The sequence below is a fragment of the Narcine bancroftii genome, chromosome 13 (assembly GCF_036971445.1).
Source record: "Narcine bancroftii isolate sNarBan1 chromosome 13, sNarBan1.hap1, whole genome shotgun sequence".
Lineage (NCBI taxonomy): Eukaryota > Metazoa > Chordata > Chondrichthyes > Torpediniformes > Narcinidae > Narcine > Narcine bancroftii.
Window position 1 is genome coordinate 14,235,371 of NC_091481.1, and position 15,335 is coordinate 14,250,705.

At 41.8% G+C, this 15,335-nt stretch overlaps 1 protein-coding gene across 9 annotated transcripts in view; it reads right to left on the reverse strand.

Annotated features, from left to right (window-relative positions):
• Positions 1 to 7,150: 7,150 nt before the first annotated feature.
• Positions 7,151 to 15,335, reverse strand: part of LOC138748241 (neurofilament heavy polypeptide-like) — a 72,374-nt gene continuing 64,189 nt past the window's right edge. For 5 of the 9 annotated variants that reach the window (XM_069908065.1, XM_069908061.1, XM_069908067.1 and 2 more), the window contains 2 exons: positions 8,747 to 8,855; positions 7,152 to 7,499 (listed from right to left, as the gene is read on the reverse strand). In XM_069908065.1, the coding sequence (XP_069764166.1) occupies positions 8,751 to 8,855 (105 nt within the window). In that variant the 3' untranslated portion in view covers positions 7,152 to 7,499; positions 8,747 to 8,750. Of the gene's footprint in view, positions 7,500 to 8,746; positions 8,856 to 15,335 lie in introns of all 9 variants that reach the window. The other 4 variants (XR_011347898.1, XM_069908063.1, XM_069908066.1 and 1 more) reach the window with 2 other exon arrangements.

Genomic DNA, 15,335 nt, shown 5'->3' on the forward strand with positions numbered 1-15,335 from the left:
ACGAGATAATTGGCAGCTGGGTGAGTCAGTGATCAGATGGCAAAGAATAACTATCAATCATCCATTCACCCTTCTTTCAATGATGATCAGGTGTAGCACCAATTTTCTTTCCATTAGTCATGATTCATGCAGTTACAAGACCACAATCTCTGGAATTTGCTTGTCTCACCTTTTCTGCAAAGACTAAAATTCCTTATTTGACCAACCACTTTGGACATTTCTTTCTTAAGCAATTTGTAATCAAATGCAGCTTGATCAAGCTCCAGGAAAGTGCCTTGGGATGTTTTACTACATTAAAGACATTTATATTAAAGCAGGCATTTGTTGATCTACAGCATTGGTCCAAATATCAGCCTTTATTTAGAACAGTGGTTTTTAAACATTTTCTTTCCACTCACATACCACCTTAAGTAATCCCTTGCTAATCACATGACATAGGGAATAGTTAGGGTTGTATGTGAGAGGAAAGAAAAAGTTTGAAAACCACTGATTTAGAACTATATAAACTTTCAAAACAGTTATTTCAACACAAACTGAGCACCTCCATTACTTATTTCTGTGGGGTATCTGTACCGTGGTAATTAGAATTTTTAAAAAGGGCAGTGACAAATCACACATCCAGACATTGAAACATACTGCTCAAGAAGCCAGATGTCGATGTCAGCTTTCAAGAGCAAATCCAACCAAATCCTTCTACCATCATTCCATCACCCTTTATCAATCTAAAATTGATCCCATTGCTTCATATTCTCGGTACTGTTCTCTATCAATCCCAAACCATCCATTTGACCTGACCTTTCTCCAATATTTTGTATCAGTCAACCTTATTCAATTGTGTTGCTCTTTGTCCAAAATGCTTCATCAAATCTAACCTCACTGCCTCACACTTGGCCCATTATCCATCCCAAACTCATTCTGCACCATTCTCTTATCCTGTACCAGTTCCATGCTCATCATATTGTCTCTCTTTCTGTCATCCTTTATCCCAATTTCCAACTTTTCTCATAGCCCCATTATCAATCAAAACAAATTGCTGTGTTCAACTTTTATTTATCCTGCATCAATTCCAAACCCCCACTTTTTTTTTTAAAGACTATTTTGATTTTCATAGACTCACAAAATTTAAACAAACAGTATAATCATTCAACATTTATGCAATATACAGAGTCTGTGTTTAAACTACCTCCCCCCCACCTCCCACTTTCTGTCAGTTTTGCCCCTCACTCACAATCAAACTGAGCAAAGAGCAGGCGATGCCAGAGTAGTAACAAACACGTGTCAGAGACATCAGGTTCCTTCCTCTCCCGATATTCACATCCTACCAACCCAACTTCCATGTGAATGTAGCATCACTGGGCAATTTAAGGGGTTTTGAACATTTGGGAACAGAAAGGCTGCTCTTGAAAGGAACTAACAGTATCTGGAGTATCACCTGCACATGCTTCCCAAGTGTCTAACAGGCCTGAAGTTGCTTTCAAATAATTTAACTGGTCAAGATGATAGCCAAAAGGTAAACATGGACATGAACTTCATAATGCAATTGCTGTTATTGGGTCTGTTCACCAAGAATGGATGCTGAGGACAGGGTCAGACAAGTGCTTTCCATCTGACTAGTAATAAAGTCTACCCCTCCCCACAGAACCACCCTCCGGAGCAACCACACACCTATCTCCATAGGAAGACTACCCAGCCAAGGAGGCACCTAAATAGAAAGTTAACTGTTCACAAAAGAATTACCTGGATACATTCTACCAACATTGAAAGCCAGCTTCATTATGAGGGCCTCTTGATAACGTCTTGCTTCCACATAACTCTGAGTTTTCGAAGGTAACTACTCTTAGCCACATTGGAGTGATTCAGGAAACACAACAGAATAGACTGGAATCCAGAAGTTCTGGGATTTTGATCATTTTCCAGTTGGTAAGAACCTTTTCCTCATCACTATAAGTGGTTAGGAGCAAGTCAGGATCATTGCATGAAGAAAAACTGTTAAATGTTTCTCGTGGAGGTTGACAGATAAATGGTCTCAGTAGTGTGAGAGGAATTGAGAAGAATGTTAGCGCAGCGTTATTGCAGCACCAGCATTCAAATCTGTTGTCTGCAAAGAGTTTGTACATTCTCCCTGTGTCTGTGTGGGCTTCCTTCAGGTGCTCTAGTTTTCTCCCAACCTTCAAAAGCACATGCAGATGATAGGCTAATTGATGTATTCAGGGGGCATGGGTTCATGGGCTGGAAGGGCCTGTTTCTGTGCTGCATGTCTAAATTTAAATATGACCCACTACGAAAATACCTGAATCTGCTGCCAGTGAAGTGGTTGGTTGATGACATTACTATTCCTTGCCAGTCTTTAAGACAGCCTTTTATTTTTCTGAGACAATTCAAGCCACTGTTTCAGATGCATTTCTCTTCCCATTGGAGATAGTGCTGCATATGAAGATTATCAGAAAAAAAATTTCTACAAGTGCAATTTCAGTGGTCAAATAGTGCATGGGATACGGATCAGGTAGATCACCAGTTCTACTGCAGGAGAAGGAGGGAACTCAGGCCACAGCAACCACTGGTATCCTTTGCTTCCCAGAATCAAATCTATACTCACTCAGGTCATCAAGGATTGGCAGACTAATTCAGGAAAAGATTCTACATACTTATATAAAACTTGCAATGGCTTGTGTATACTTATGATGTTTCTACATAAAATGCACCCACCCATGTAACTTTATATATAACTTGGCAATGATTGTTGCAATGCCCTTGATCACAGGAGAGGAGAATGGCAAATGTGGTCTCCTTGTTTAAAAAGGCAATAGGGAGAATTGTGTGAATTATAGACCAGTAAGTCTTACAACAATGGTGGTTAAACTATTGTAGAGGATTCTAAGGACAGGATTTATGAGAAGTACAGTCTTCTCAGAGATACTCACTGCTGTTTTGTGAGGGGGAAGTCGTCCAACATGAGCCTAATTGAATTTTTTGAGGAGGTAACAAAAATAATTGATGAAGGTAGGGTGGCAAATGTGGTGTATATGGATTTTAATAAGTAATTTAACAAGGACCCCCATGGAAGACTCATTCAGAAAGTCATGAGGCATGGGATCCATTGAACTTTGGCTGTGTGGATTCAGAATTAGCTTGCCTGCAGAGAGTAGTAGTGTATGGGAGGTATTTTGCCTGGAAGTCAGTGACTGGTGAAGTTCTGAAGGAATCTATTCTGAGACCTCCGCTCTTGAAATAGAGGGATGGATCAGCATGTTTGCGGATGATATGAAGCTTGTAGGTGTTGTGAATAGTATTGTAGATTATTGTATGGTTGCAACAGGATATAGACAGGATACAAAGTTGGGTGGAAAAGTGGCAGATGTGGGAGGTGATGCATTTTGGAAAGTAAAACTTGAGGCAGAGTACATAGTTAATGGTAGGATACTTACAATGTGAAAGAGGGACCTTGGCTCCAAATCCATACATCTCTCAAGGCTGCTGCGCAGGTTGATAGGATAGGTAAGAAGGCCTATGGAATATGGGGTTTCATGAGTTGGCGGATTGAGTTCAGGAGTAGTGAAGTAATGTTGCAGCTCTATAAATCTCTGGTGAGACTTCTGGTCACCGCATTTCAGGAAGGATGTGGAAGCAATGGAGAGGGTAAGAGGAGATTTACTAGGATGTTATCAGGATTGAAAAATATGTCTGATGAGGCAAGGTTAGCAGAGCTAGGGCTTTTCTCTTTGTAGCAAAGAAGGATGAGAGGTAACTTATAGAAGTCTACAAAATTATGAGAGGCGTAGATAGCCAGTATTTTTTTTCCCCCAGTGCAAGAGTAGTAAAGACATCTCTACAAATTGAAGGGAGAAAAATTTAGGGAAGACATCAAGGGTTGTTTTTTTTTTTTAAGTTCACAGACTTATGGGTGCCTGAAATCCATTGGAAGGGGTGCCAGTGGAGGCTGGAACAATAGGGGTATTTAAAAGAAAAATAGAGGGTTATGAGATAGGGAGGTTTGTTTTTTTGCAGGGGTAGGTATAGTATATATCAGTCAGCACAACATCATGGGCTGAAGGGTCTTTACCATGCTGTATTGCTCTATGTTCTCATGTTATTGGTGATAATGTTTCAGTAAATGATTTTACATGTGCACTTTAGACCTTACACTTGTATTAATGCATATATCACTCAGCAATAGTACACAGTAGATTGTAAACTGAGCATACTATTAAAGTATGCAATATTTAAATAATACTTCATATATTATTGAGAATAATGCTTCTACAATGATACTTAAATTATATTAATACTTGTCTTGAACAACTCATCACAGGTACACTGTTTGAACTTAATAGAGGATTATGGATGTGGACAGGTTAAAGGAATTCTACACATAGTGGAGAATTGGGCAGAAAAGTGATGGATAGAAAATGCAAACTTCTTCACAGTGAAACAAAATATTCAAATGAAAGCAAATTAAGGGCCCCTAAAGGCGACAATAACAGGAAGATATTTTCCGTGTTGTGAGTAAAGTAAATCAGATGTTGTGAAGTTGTCAGGGTCTCTTGCTTCTTCACAGATTATTGGTATAACCCCAGTTAGGAAATTGTGAACTTTTCAGTCAACATATTGCAAAAAGGCATGGAAAGGATACAGAAAGAAATACCAGGGGTTGGGGGTGAAGAGATAGAATTATATAAACTGGACATGGTTTTCCAATTGAAGAAAATGTGAAAGTAATATGATAACTGGCTTTATTTTCGTAAATCCAATAGGGACGGCACTGTGATGGTACAAGCAAAGTCAATGGTACCATGGCTCCATCTACAATACTCAATATCTGTGAATTCCCAGGAATTACTCTGCAAACTTTAAAGTGTTACAACACAGCCATTCAAACACCCGCTTCCAAAAGAGTACCACCAAGGGTAATGGCAACCCAGAGTTTAGTTATCAGTACTTAACAACCCAGACTATTCACCAGATTCAAGATACCAATTATCAGTGGAAGAAACTCAGTCATTAATGATGAATCACTCTCTGTGATCAGTCAGTTTCTGAGATCAGTTACTCATTGAGATCAATCTCTGCGTTAGGGTCTGTCACTCACTCAGAGTTGGTCAGTTAATCACTGAAGTTTGCTCACTTGCTGTGGGTCACTGGTCAGTTCGTCAAATCAGCTCAGTCACCTGCTGAGAGTTGGATACTACCTTAGGGTCAGACATACTCTGAGGATCGGTCACTCCCCGATATCAACCACTGAAAGTCAAGCAGTCACTGGCTAGGTCACTGACCATTCATTGAACACTGAGTGAGTAAAAAACTCACAAAGATCATTGAGATCAGGTTGCTCACTGACAGTCTATTATTGACAAGCAACCATTTATAGAGAGCCAATCACTGGTTGAGGACAAGTCAGTGACAAATATTCAGAACGTGAGTGATATTTTGAGTGGAAATTCAAACCAGGATTGTTGAACGCTCACCAGGAAATGCAGTAGCTCATCAATATGGCCGTGTCTTTGAAGAATGGGTCTCTCTATACATGGGAAGCCATCAAAAGATCTGAATGATTTGACAGCCCTGATTACAACCCTCCTAATGAAGTTTCAGTTAATTTATCCATATGATCTCTGACTCCACCCAGCTCTGGAGTGTTTCAAAGACAGCTACTGTTCATTTCAATCTGAATTTAGAGAGAAGCTTTCATCCAATATTGACAGCGAAAACAGATAAAGATCAGTGTGCAGTGCACATATGGATTCAGAAATCCCAAATGGGCTCATATGTACAGCACCATTCCCAGGACAGCAGGAAGACAGGACACTGGGAGAGAGAGCAGGCAAAAACATTCAATTTTAGAAATCAAGGGGAAATTTGAAAGGAAGAAATTAAGGAATAAAATGGAGCAGGCAGAAGGATTTGAGACAAAAGTGAAAAGGAAAAAGGCATGGAAATGGGTGAAAGGAAGCAAGAGAAGAAGGAGAAGGAAAGGAGCTGGAAAGAAGCAAGGCAAGAGCTTGGGGATGGGAAAAAAGATGGTAGAAGTGGGTAGGGGAGTTTGGGAAAAGAGGTGAGGGTAGAGATGGGAAGGGGAGCTGGGGTAAGTAGCAGGCAAGTGGGGGTAAGAGGAGGGCAGGGCAAAGAGATGGGGACTGTTTGTAACCATTGTTATTCTGTTGTGTTTTATTTTCCTCTGTAACTATTATGTGTTTGCTGATTTATCATTTTGGGGTGGGGGTGAGGGGGAGGGAAAAAAAAGTCAGTAATAATATACTCTATAAAGGGAATGAATATTCTCCCATATCGTTTGAAATGCAAGAGCCTGTAAAATCAAAAATAAATTATTCAAAACAAAAAGATGGGGAGGGGAGCAAGGCTAAGAGGTGAGACAGGAAGAAGAGGCGTGGGGGGAAGAAGAGGCGTGGGGGGGGAGAAGAGGCGTGGGGGGGGAGAAGAGGCGTGGGGGGGGAGAAGAGGCGTGGGGGGGAGAAGAGGCGTGGGGGGGAGAAGAGGCGTGGGGGGAAGAAGAGGCGTGGGGGGAAGAAGAGGCGTGGGGGGAAGAAGAGGCGTGGGGGGAAGAAGAGGCGTGGGGGAAGAAGAGGCGTGGGGGAAGAAGAGGCGTGGGGGAAGAAGAGGCGGGGGAAGAAGAGGCGGGGAAGAAGAGGCGGGGAAGAAGAGGCGGGGAAGAAGAGGCGGGGAAGAAGAGGCGGGGAAGAAGAGGCGGGGAAGAAGAGGCGGGGAAGAAGAGGCGGGGAAGAAGAGGCGGGGAAGAAGAGGCGGGGAAGAAGAGGCGGGGAAGAAGAGGCGGGGAAGAAGAGGCGGGGAAGAAGAGGCGGGGAAGAAGAGGCGGGGAAGAAGAGGCGGGGAAGAAGAGGCGGGGAAGAAGAGGCGGGGAAGAAGAGGCGGGGAAGAAGAGGCGGGGAAGAAGAGGCGGGGAAGAAGAGGCGGGGAAGAAGAGGCGGGGAAGAAGAGGCGGGGAAGAAGTGGCGGGGAAGAAGTGGCGGGGAAGAAGAGGCGGGGAAGAAGAGGCGGGGAAGAAGAGGCGGGGAAGAAGAGGCGGGGAAGAAGAGGCGGGGAAGAAGAGGCGGGGAAGAAGAGGCGGGGAAGAAGAGGCGGGGAAGAAGAGGCGGGGAAGAAGAGGCGGGGAAGAAGAGGCGGGGAAGAAGAGGCGGGGAAGAAGTGGCGGGGAAGAAGTGGCGGGGAAGAAGTGGCGGGGAAGAAGTGGCGGGGAAGAAGAGGCGGGGGAAGAAGAGGCGGGGAAGAAGAGGCGGGGAAGAAGAGGCGGGGAAGAAGAGGCGGGGAAGAAGAGGCGGGGAAGAAGAGGCGGGGAAGAAGAGGCGGGGAAGAAGAGGCGGGGAAGAAGAGGCGGGGAAGAAGAGGCGGGGAAGAAGAGGCGGGGAAGGTATTGGAACAAACACATTTTGACTGTTGAGGAGTCAGAAGTGAAGCTGAGACATGGAAGAATGACCAGCTGTAGCAATAACCATCAGCTTTAATGGAATCCACACTCCAGTTCGACTCTACAGGAAATAAAGCAGCAAAAGGTCACAGATAAATTCCAGCTGTAACTCTAACTGTCTCTGTACTGCCTGTTTCCCCTCCCTTCTCTCCATCAACAGCACTCTGCCCCCACACACTGTTAACACAGTGCAGATTGATTTCCAGAGCCCCCATCCTGTGAAAATAATTGGTGATTTTTTTTCAATTACATTCCTGATCAATTTTGTTTCTTCTCCACTGTAATACTATACTAAAGCACGACCCAAACCCACCAATCTTACCCCACCAATAAACCTCCCAACACCACTACTCTGCCCTTTCCCTGTTTGCATGGGATGCTTCCTCCTGTCCCCCTCCCACCCTCTTCCACTACCTACTCAGTTTCTCATCAAAGGTCACTGCAGAATTTCTGCTCCTTTCTCATTCCTCCATCTCGGGAAGGCGGTTGGGGGGGGGGGGGCGGGGGGGAGATCAGGAACTTGCCCCTGGTGAATTGGTTTTGTGGGGATATCGCTGTGTTCTCCCTGTCAATCTTTGGGCAGAAAATGAGCATTTGCAGTGTTTCAGGAGGCTTATTTCACAAAATTATAAATCAGCTAGTGAGACTACAATGTGCTTTAATCTCCAACAGCTGTCACAACATGATACACACAGCATGCTCACTGGACAATGGCCATGAAAACGGCTGAGTGAGTGAAGAAGGGATTTAGACACAAGTAAACTATTACAGCACAGAAATCCCAATTTAATTTGTCTCATCTCTCCTGAGATTGTTGAACTCAAGCAGGGCCACGGGGTCACTGCGATCCAGGGTTAGAGGTGAAAACAGACAGCGTTCCTGCTGTAAATCTCGGGACTGGGACCATGAAGTTAGAGAGAGGAACAATTAGCCAATATTCCTGCTCCTTATGATGGTCCAAAGTCCTGTAGTAAAGTAAAGGGGAATCACCCAGTGTTCTTGTTCCTGATCACCACTGTCCAGTGCATCCTGGATTATAGAAGGAAGAAGAGCCAGGAATCCTGTTCATTAGTTACTTTAATGGATTTACAGTTAGTGTTAAATTATCTCCCTCTAAAAAGGGATCTGACAATGTGTTTTTCCCTTTTCAGCATCAGGTTGTATAACTTGTTCAAATCCACACAGGATCCCACTCAGTCCCAAACTCTAACCTGCTCTAATCACTCTTTATCCCCATGACTGTCTAAATGTCAGCCAAGCCCAAATTTGCTAATAAGTTTACAAAGATAATTTTTAAAAAATCAGTACCTGGTCAATGCCGGGAGGTCTCAGCCCACCAGCACCACAGCATGGCCATCAGTACAACCAGTCCTATCACAGGCAAGGAGAGCACAGGGGGGTCAGGAAAAGTGGCATTCTGAGACAGAGACAGGCAGAACAAGGACAAAGACAGACAGAACCAGAGACAGTCAGAGAGCAAAACAGAGATGAAGAGACAGGCAGAACCAAGAGGCAGAGACAGAGCGAGTCAGACAGGCAGAGGAGCAACATCCACAAACATCCATACAGAACAAGAGTGAACACAAAGATATAGATGGGCAAGCAGAAGCACACAAATATAAAGAGGCAACAGTGGAGAGAGACAACCAGAAACACAGTGACATGTCAAATCAAAGATAGGATGGACGTACAAACATGTATCCAAATAACCCAGGACAAATGCACACACACACACACACACACACAGACACACGATTAGAACACAGACAGAAGAACACATGCACACAAATACACATTGAGCACCAGATGCACATGTGCAAAGGTGCACATAAAAAGATACACACAAGTACATAAACATATATGAAAGGAAAATAGGGTAAATAGAGACAAAAGTACAGGAATGTCAAAGGAAAAATATAGGGACAGGGAGAATCAAAGCAGAAATGAAGAAATAATCAAGACATTAAAATATTAAAGCATATACGCAGTAGAAAAGAACAATGGGAAATTGAAAGATGGAAAGAGATCCGGAAGGGAGACATTTGTGGATATTTATGAATGAAATATGGAGCAAAGGGAAACATAAGCAGTAAAATATCAGCCAAATCAGGCCAAAGGAATGGAAGAAAGCATAGTGATTGGAAAACAATAATGAAAATGAAGAGAAAAGGTGAGTTATAGTGAAGGGATAGGACAGAAAGAGTGAAGGAATTAGGATCACAGTGAGCAAAGGTAAAATAGAATAAGAGAAAATTGGGGAAAGGGAAAGAACAGGGAAAGAGCATTATTAACACTTCAAATATTGAAGCATGCTGAGATTTAACAGACATTTCATTCCAGCAAAGACAAGCAGACATAATTCAGTAAAGGCCACAACAGAATTCTTCAACACTAATACCACAGAAGAAAATTTTAAACAGATCAACTCATAGGTAAAGAAGAGAATTTAGATCATCCATCTAAAACAAGCATCCGTTCTCATCATCTCAGTTTTTTTGTTTCTCCAGAAACGTTGGCTCAGATTTCATACCCACAATCCGCTGTGTGTGGAAGAATGCATTAGTCCATGTCCCCTTACTCTACAGTCTATTTCACTTAAAGATCAAAGGTTGACATTTTCTCTTCAATCCTCCAGAAAGATCTTCCTCTCTCAGTCTCTTATCCCCTACTGTGCGTCTTAGGAACGTTTCATATTTACCAATGTTAATCTGAAAGTTTGTATGCCTTTATTGCCCTCTACAGGAATCTCACTCCCTATGAACTCTTTTGTAAATACTGACATTCCCCACTACAAGCTTTACTATATTCCACATTCCATAATTGAAGGAAAGGGGACCTTTTCTTTCCCCACTTCAACCCTGAAGCTCTGTGCAAGTTCATCCCTGTTTTTCTCCTTCCCTAGCCACCCCTTATAGTTTCTTCAACACAGCCCTTCCCATTTCTTTTTGCCCCAATCACATAACATTTTTATTAAGGACGACATCCTTTTCCAACAGTCCCTTATATCTTCTAGAAGGGCTCTTTTCAGTCTCCCTGGGTCTGGCAACTGAGTCAGACCAAACAAGAAACAAGCCTGGGAAGCAACTGACAGCCATGTCCTAATATGAAATGGAGCATTAATTGTTGTTTTAATATCAATCAGGTAATCATTTGCCTTAGACACATTGCTCCCAGGTTAAATGACACCTCCAAAACATCCATGAGATAGAAGGGACTATACGCTCTTTGCCAATAATCCCATCCTGTAAGAACCATTTAATTCAGGTTTTGCCAAAGTCTAAATTAGTTTTGAAGATGGTTCTGGTAAGATTAGATTCGTAGACAAGCCAGACAGTTACAACAGGTGAGGAACTTTCAAAGCAGTTTTACCAAAGCAAAAAGTCAATGAGGAGTAAAATTTCAGATTTAGAAAGATTAATAATTTCATCCAACAGAAGTTCAACTTGTCATAAAAACAGAAGATGCTGGAATACTCAGCAAGTCAAGCAGTGTCTATGGAGAAAGAAATACAGTTGTCAACATTTCAGGTTGACAACTTCTCTTTAAAATGAGGGAATGACAGAAATTAAACATGTTTTAAGTTACAGAGAGGGGAGAAGTGAAAATGTCTACAATAGAGTTGAATAAAAGAGATTAATATAATTGGTGGTGGTACCAGCTGAGACAGGGTAGTGAGCCTTTGAATTTAAATTTAGACATACAGCACAGTAACAGGCCCTTTCAGCCTACAAGCTGGTGCCACCCAATTACACCTAATTGATATGCAACCTCAGTATGTTTTGAAGGGTGGGAGGAAACCGGAGCACCCGGAGCAAACTAACATAGACGTGGGGGAACAGACAAACTCCTTACAGACTGCACCAGATTCGAACCCCTGTCACTGGCGCTGTAACAGTGCTGTGCTAACTGTGCTTCCTTTGTCAATCACAGCTGACCTTTCTGGAAGAAATGCAAATACAAGGCAATGAATGAAAACAGAAAAGAGAATAAAATAAATGTGGAACTGTGAGATACATAATGGTACAGCTACTGGAAATAGAAAATAAAATAAAATAAATTAAATACTCGTCAGATCAGGAGAGATAAAACGTTATAGAATGATAATCTTTCATCATAACTGGCTACATCTGACACAAAGAGAAAGGACAGTTATCTGAAATGCTAAGTTTAGCACGATGTCCTGAGGGCCAAAGTATGCCTCATTGGAAGTTTAGATTTTAGTTGCTTACATTTAACTTCTCTGAAAGTGCAAGAGGCTAATGGCAGGGTGGGAATGAGATGGAGAATTAAATTAAAAGGCAACTGTGTCACCTCACCAAGTGAATGTCCGTGTCCTGCAAATCTATAACTCAATCTGCATTTATTTTTCCAATATAGAGCAGATCATATTGTAATCACCTGTTTGCACCTGGAAGGAGTACATAGGTTCTTGGATGGTGGAAAGGAAAAAGGGCAAGTTGCATGGAAAGGTGCACCAAGAAAGAGAATGGTGGTAGGTGGAATTGGAAGAGTCAACCAGTTTTGCAGAGGGAATAAGGAGAGGGGAGGGTAAATGCATCTGTATTGAAGGTGGTAAAAATTACAGAGGATCCATTGAATATGGAGGCTGGTCTGGACAAAGGTGAAAACAAAGGGAACCTTCTCCTGGAAGAATGAGGATAAGAGCAGAACTACTGGTCAGAGAACAGGAGCAGTTAACAACTGTTGATTGTGAGTGAAGGGTAACCATGTTGAGGAGAAAAGAAGAAGTCTCAGAAGCTTTGGCAAGGAAAGCAGCATCTGCATCAGAACAGATACAACTGAGCTGGAAAAGCCTTGAAAATGGAATGGACTCCTTGCGGGCAAGCAGAGTTTGGGGAGACATAATTGAAATTGTTGTGGGATTCCATGGACCTGTAAGGGATATCGGTCACTCATCAATCCCCTGATTTGAGAAGTTGAGAAGGGCAGGAGAAGTGAAAGTGAGAGCAGGGTGAAAATTGGTAGCAAAGTGAAGGTGGCAGAATTCATTGAGTTAAGGATATAGAGGATGAAGTTGAGGCTTTGTCATTTTTTCACTATCCCTTTTGACCTGATCAAAAGGATAAGACTGAGGAGAGAGATAGGAAAGCAGTGGAAGATTCAGTCGGATGATGGAATTCAAGAATCATTAAAGTTTGTGATCTCTGATACCTGAAAAGAGGAAAAGATATTCCAAAGATGTACAGGGCAACTGGGTTGATTAGTCAAGAGTTTATTTGGGCAGCATGGGTTCATTGCCTGGAAGGCTCTGTTATTGTGCTTTATCTTTCAATTTAAACAACTTGTAAATTGTGACTCCCCACTGCTGGATAATCATTCAACTCTTTCAACTGAGGGGGATAGTAACATTCAGGGAGATTATATTAAGAGATAGATAAATTAACTATAGTTTCAACACAGACATCCCATGAGAGACAAAGTATCTCAGAAAAGGAATCCACCAGTATAGGGATATAACCAAGTGAGGTAGAATTGTTCATGTTATCAGCTAAATGTTGAAAACATGAATGCAAATAGTAAAATAGATTTGTTAAGCCACACTGTAGTGTTTTCATTGACCTTCATCATTACCTTGTCATCAGAACAAATTATTTAACATCAAGATGGTAAATTATCATCTATAATTTAATTTCTGCTTATTCATATCTTTTGGCTGAATACCTATTATAATCCTATTAATCATGCCTTTGCGTGCTCAAAATTAGTTGTATCATCAAATCTCCCATTGGTCCTAACAAAAAGCCTGAACATTAACAGCAAAGCTTGCAGCCTCACCACAAGGATTGTTTCTTTGTTGACTTCATCCTGCCCAACATTGATCCAAACCTTACAAAATCTAGACATCCCAGTGAAATAGTGCAAAGTTTCAAGCTCTATATTTGGCTAATCACTTAGACTGCCTAGTTCTTCCATACATCATACTTAATTTTAACTCCTTGTCCCCAATGTTAAATACTTCACCTCCTTTCCCACCCCACCTCTGCACAATTTGGTTCCCCAACTCTGTGTGCATGTGGCCCCAACTACTGTCTACAGGTCATTTTGTTCCTATTACGTTGAACTACAATTCCACTAGTTCTCAGAAATCTTCTTAGTTTTACTTTTAAAGTGTTTATGCCTGTGTTTTCTCCCTTCAGTAAGTGTTTCTCCTCCTTCCCAATTCTGCACTTATTAATTAGTATATTCACTTATGGAAATGTATAGGGACAAGTTGTTCTTAAATCTGCAGAATTTAATCGGCATTCTGCCAGGAAGTGTCAACTCTAAATCATAGAATTGGACAGCACAGAAATTGGCATTTTAGACCATTCATCCATGCTGACGAGGATGGCTATCAACACTAATCTGTTTGAATGCAGTAGGACCGTTTCCCTCAATGCCTTTCCTATTTAAGTTCCTGTCCTAACGCCTTTTAAAAGTTGTAATCCAAATAGTCATCTAATGCTTTGTACAGGTGCAATTTGACATACTCAATGCCTCAGCCTATGAAGGTAAGCAAATCAAATGCCTTCTTCACTACACCATCTACCTGTGTTGCAGGCTATGGACTTGCATTCCAGGTTCCCCCGTACATCAATGCTTTGAAGGTCCCCCCGCTATTGACGCTCCATGTCCTATCAGAATTTGAATTCACAAAGTGCATTATCTTATATTTGTCTTGATTAAATTCCATCTGCCATCATTCCAACTCTTCAACTGTATCCTTAGACAACGTTCATGACTCAAATCATTTTCCATTCTTTCCCCATAGCTTACCAAACTTTTCCTTCTGGGTTATTTATGCAAAGTGCTTGTAAAGCATTGAATTATCCCCACCATCCTTTGAGATATTGAAATCCAAAACTATTGTTACACATTTCTCCCTCCTCAGATGCTACAAATTTCCTCCTTAATTTCCCTCTGGATCGTTTGTAATCATCTTAAATCTGTATCGCTGGTTTCCCATCATCAATGGATCTAGTCTGCAAAATTACAGACTCGATATATCACTTCAGAGTCTGCAGTTCCACATGGGTGGAGTTAGTCCATCACGTCAAGAAGAAAGAAGTTGTACCACAATTATAATCCTGCTTCAAGCCGAAGGTCTGCATCTGGGCAGAAAATTTTATTACTCCCTCATATCCTCCCATCCCCCTGACAACTCCCTAGCTCAGTGCTTGATGGAGCCTTCCAATGATCCAGAATCAATTGTAATACAGAAAGCTGCAGCTGATGGAAAAAGGATCCGCTGAATGTTTCCTCTTCAGAAGTTCTTTGGATTTGATAGTACCTCAGTTTTCCCATTTTGAAGCAGAGTAGATTTCCTCTGTGGTTCAATTCAACACAAATCATTCTCTGTGCCCCACAAGGAGAAACATTCTGCAGTACATGCACACACAACAGGCAATAACAAGGACAGTACAGTGCTGTAGCTGATGAGAGGTTATCTATCTTTCTGCATGTGAACTGCTTGATTTGCTGAGTATTTCCAGCATCTCCTGTTTCTATTTCCCGATGTCAACCAGCTTCTGTATTTTGATTTTGTAGACTATTATTATGATCTTAATAATATTAGGTTCCTCTCCACTTGCTAGCCAAACTCCATCTGTCCTTTGTCTCCAACGTTTGTCTGTCTAAGTAGAGGAACTATCCCTAGATTCAAGGATCAACCTAAAATAAAATTTTTTTCAATTCTGATCGAAGGGCAGCCCAGATAAACTGCTGCAGGCAGCAATGGGAAATCCCTCCAAACAGATTGAAATGGAAGTCCTAGCACTGCAAGACTTGTTAATGTGCAGGCTAATTCCTTAAATGGATGATCCGTTCACATATAATCCAATCCGTGGTCATTGGTAGGACACAGTTCACTTCCAGTTGGTGTCACTAGTTTAGCAAG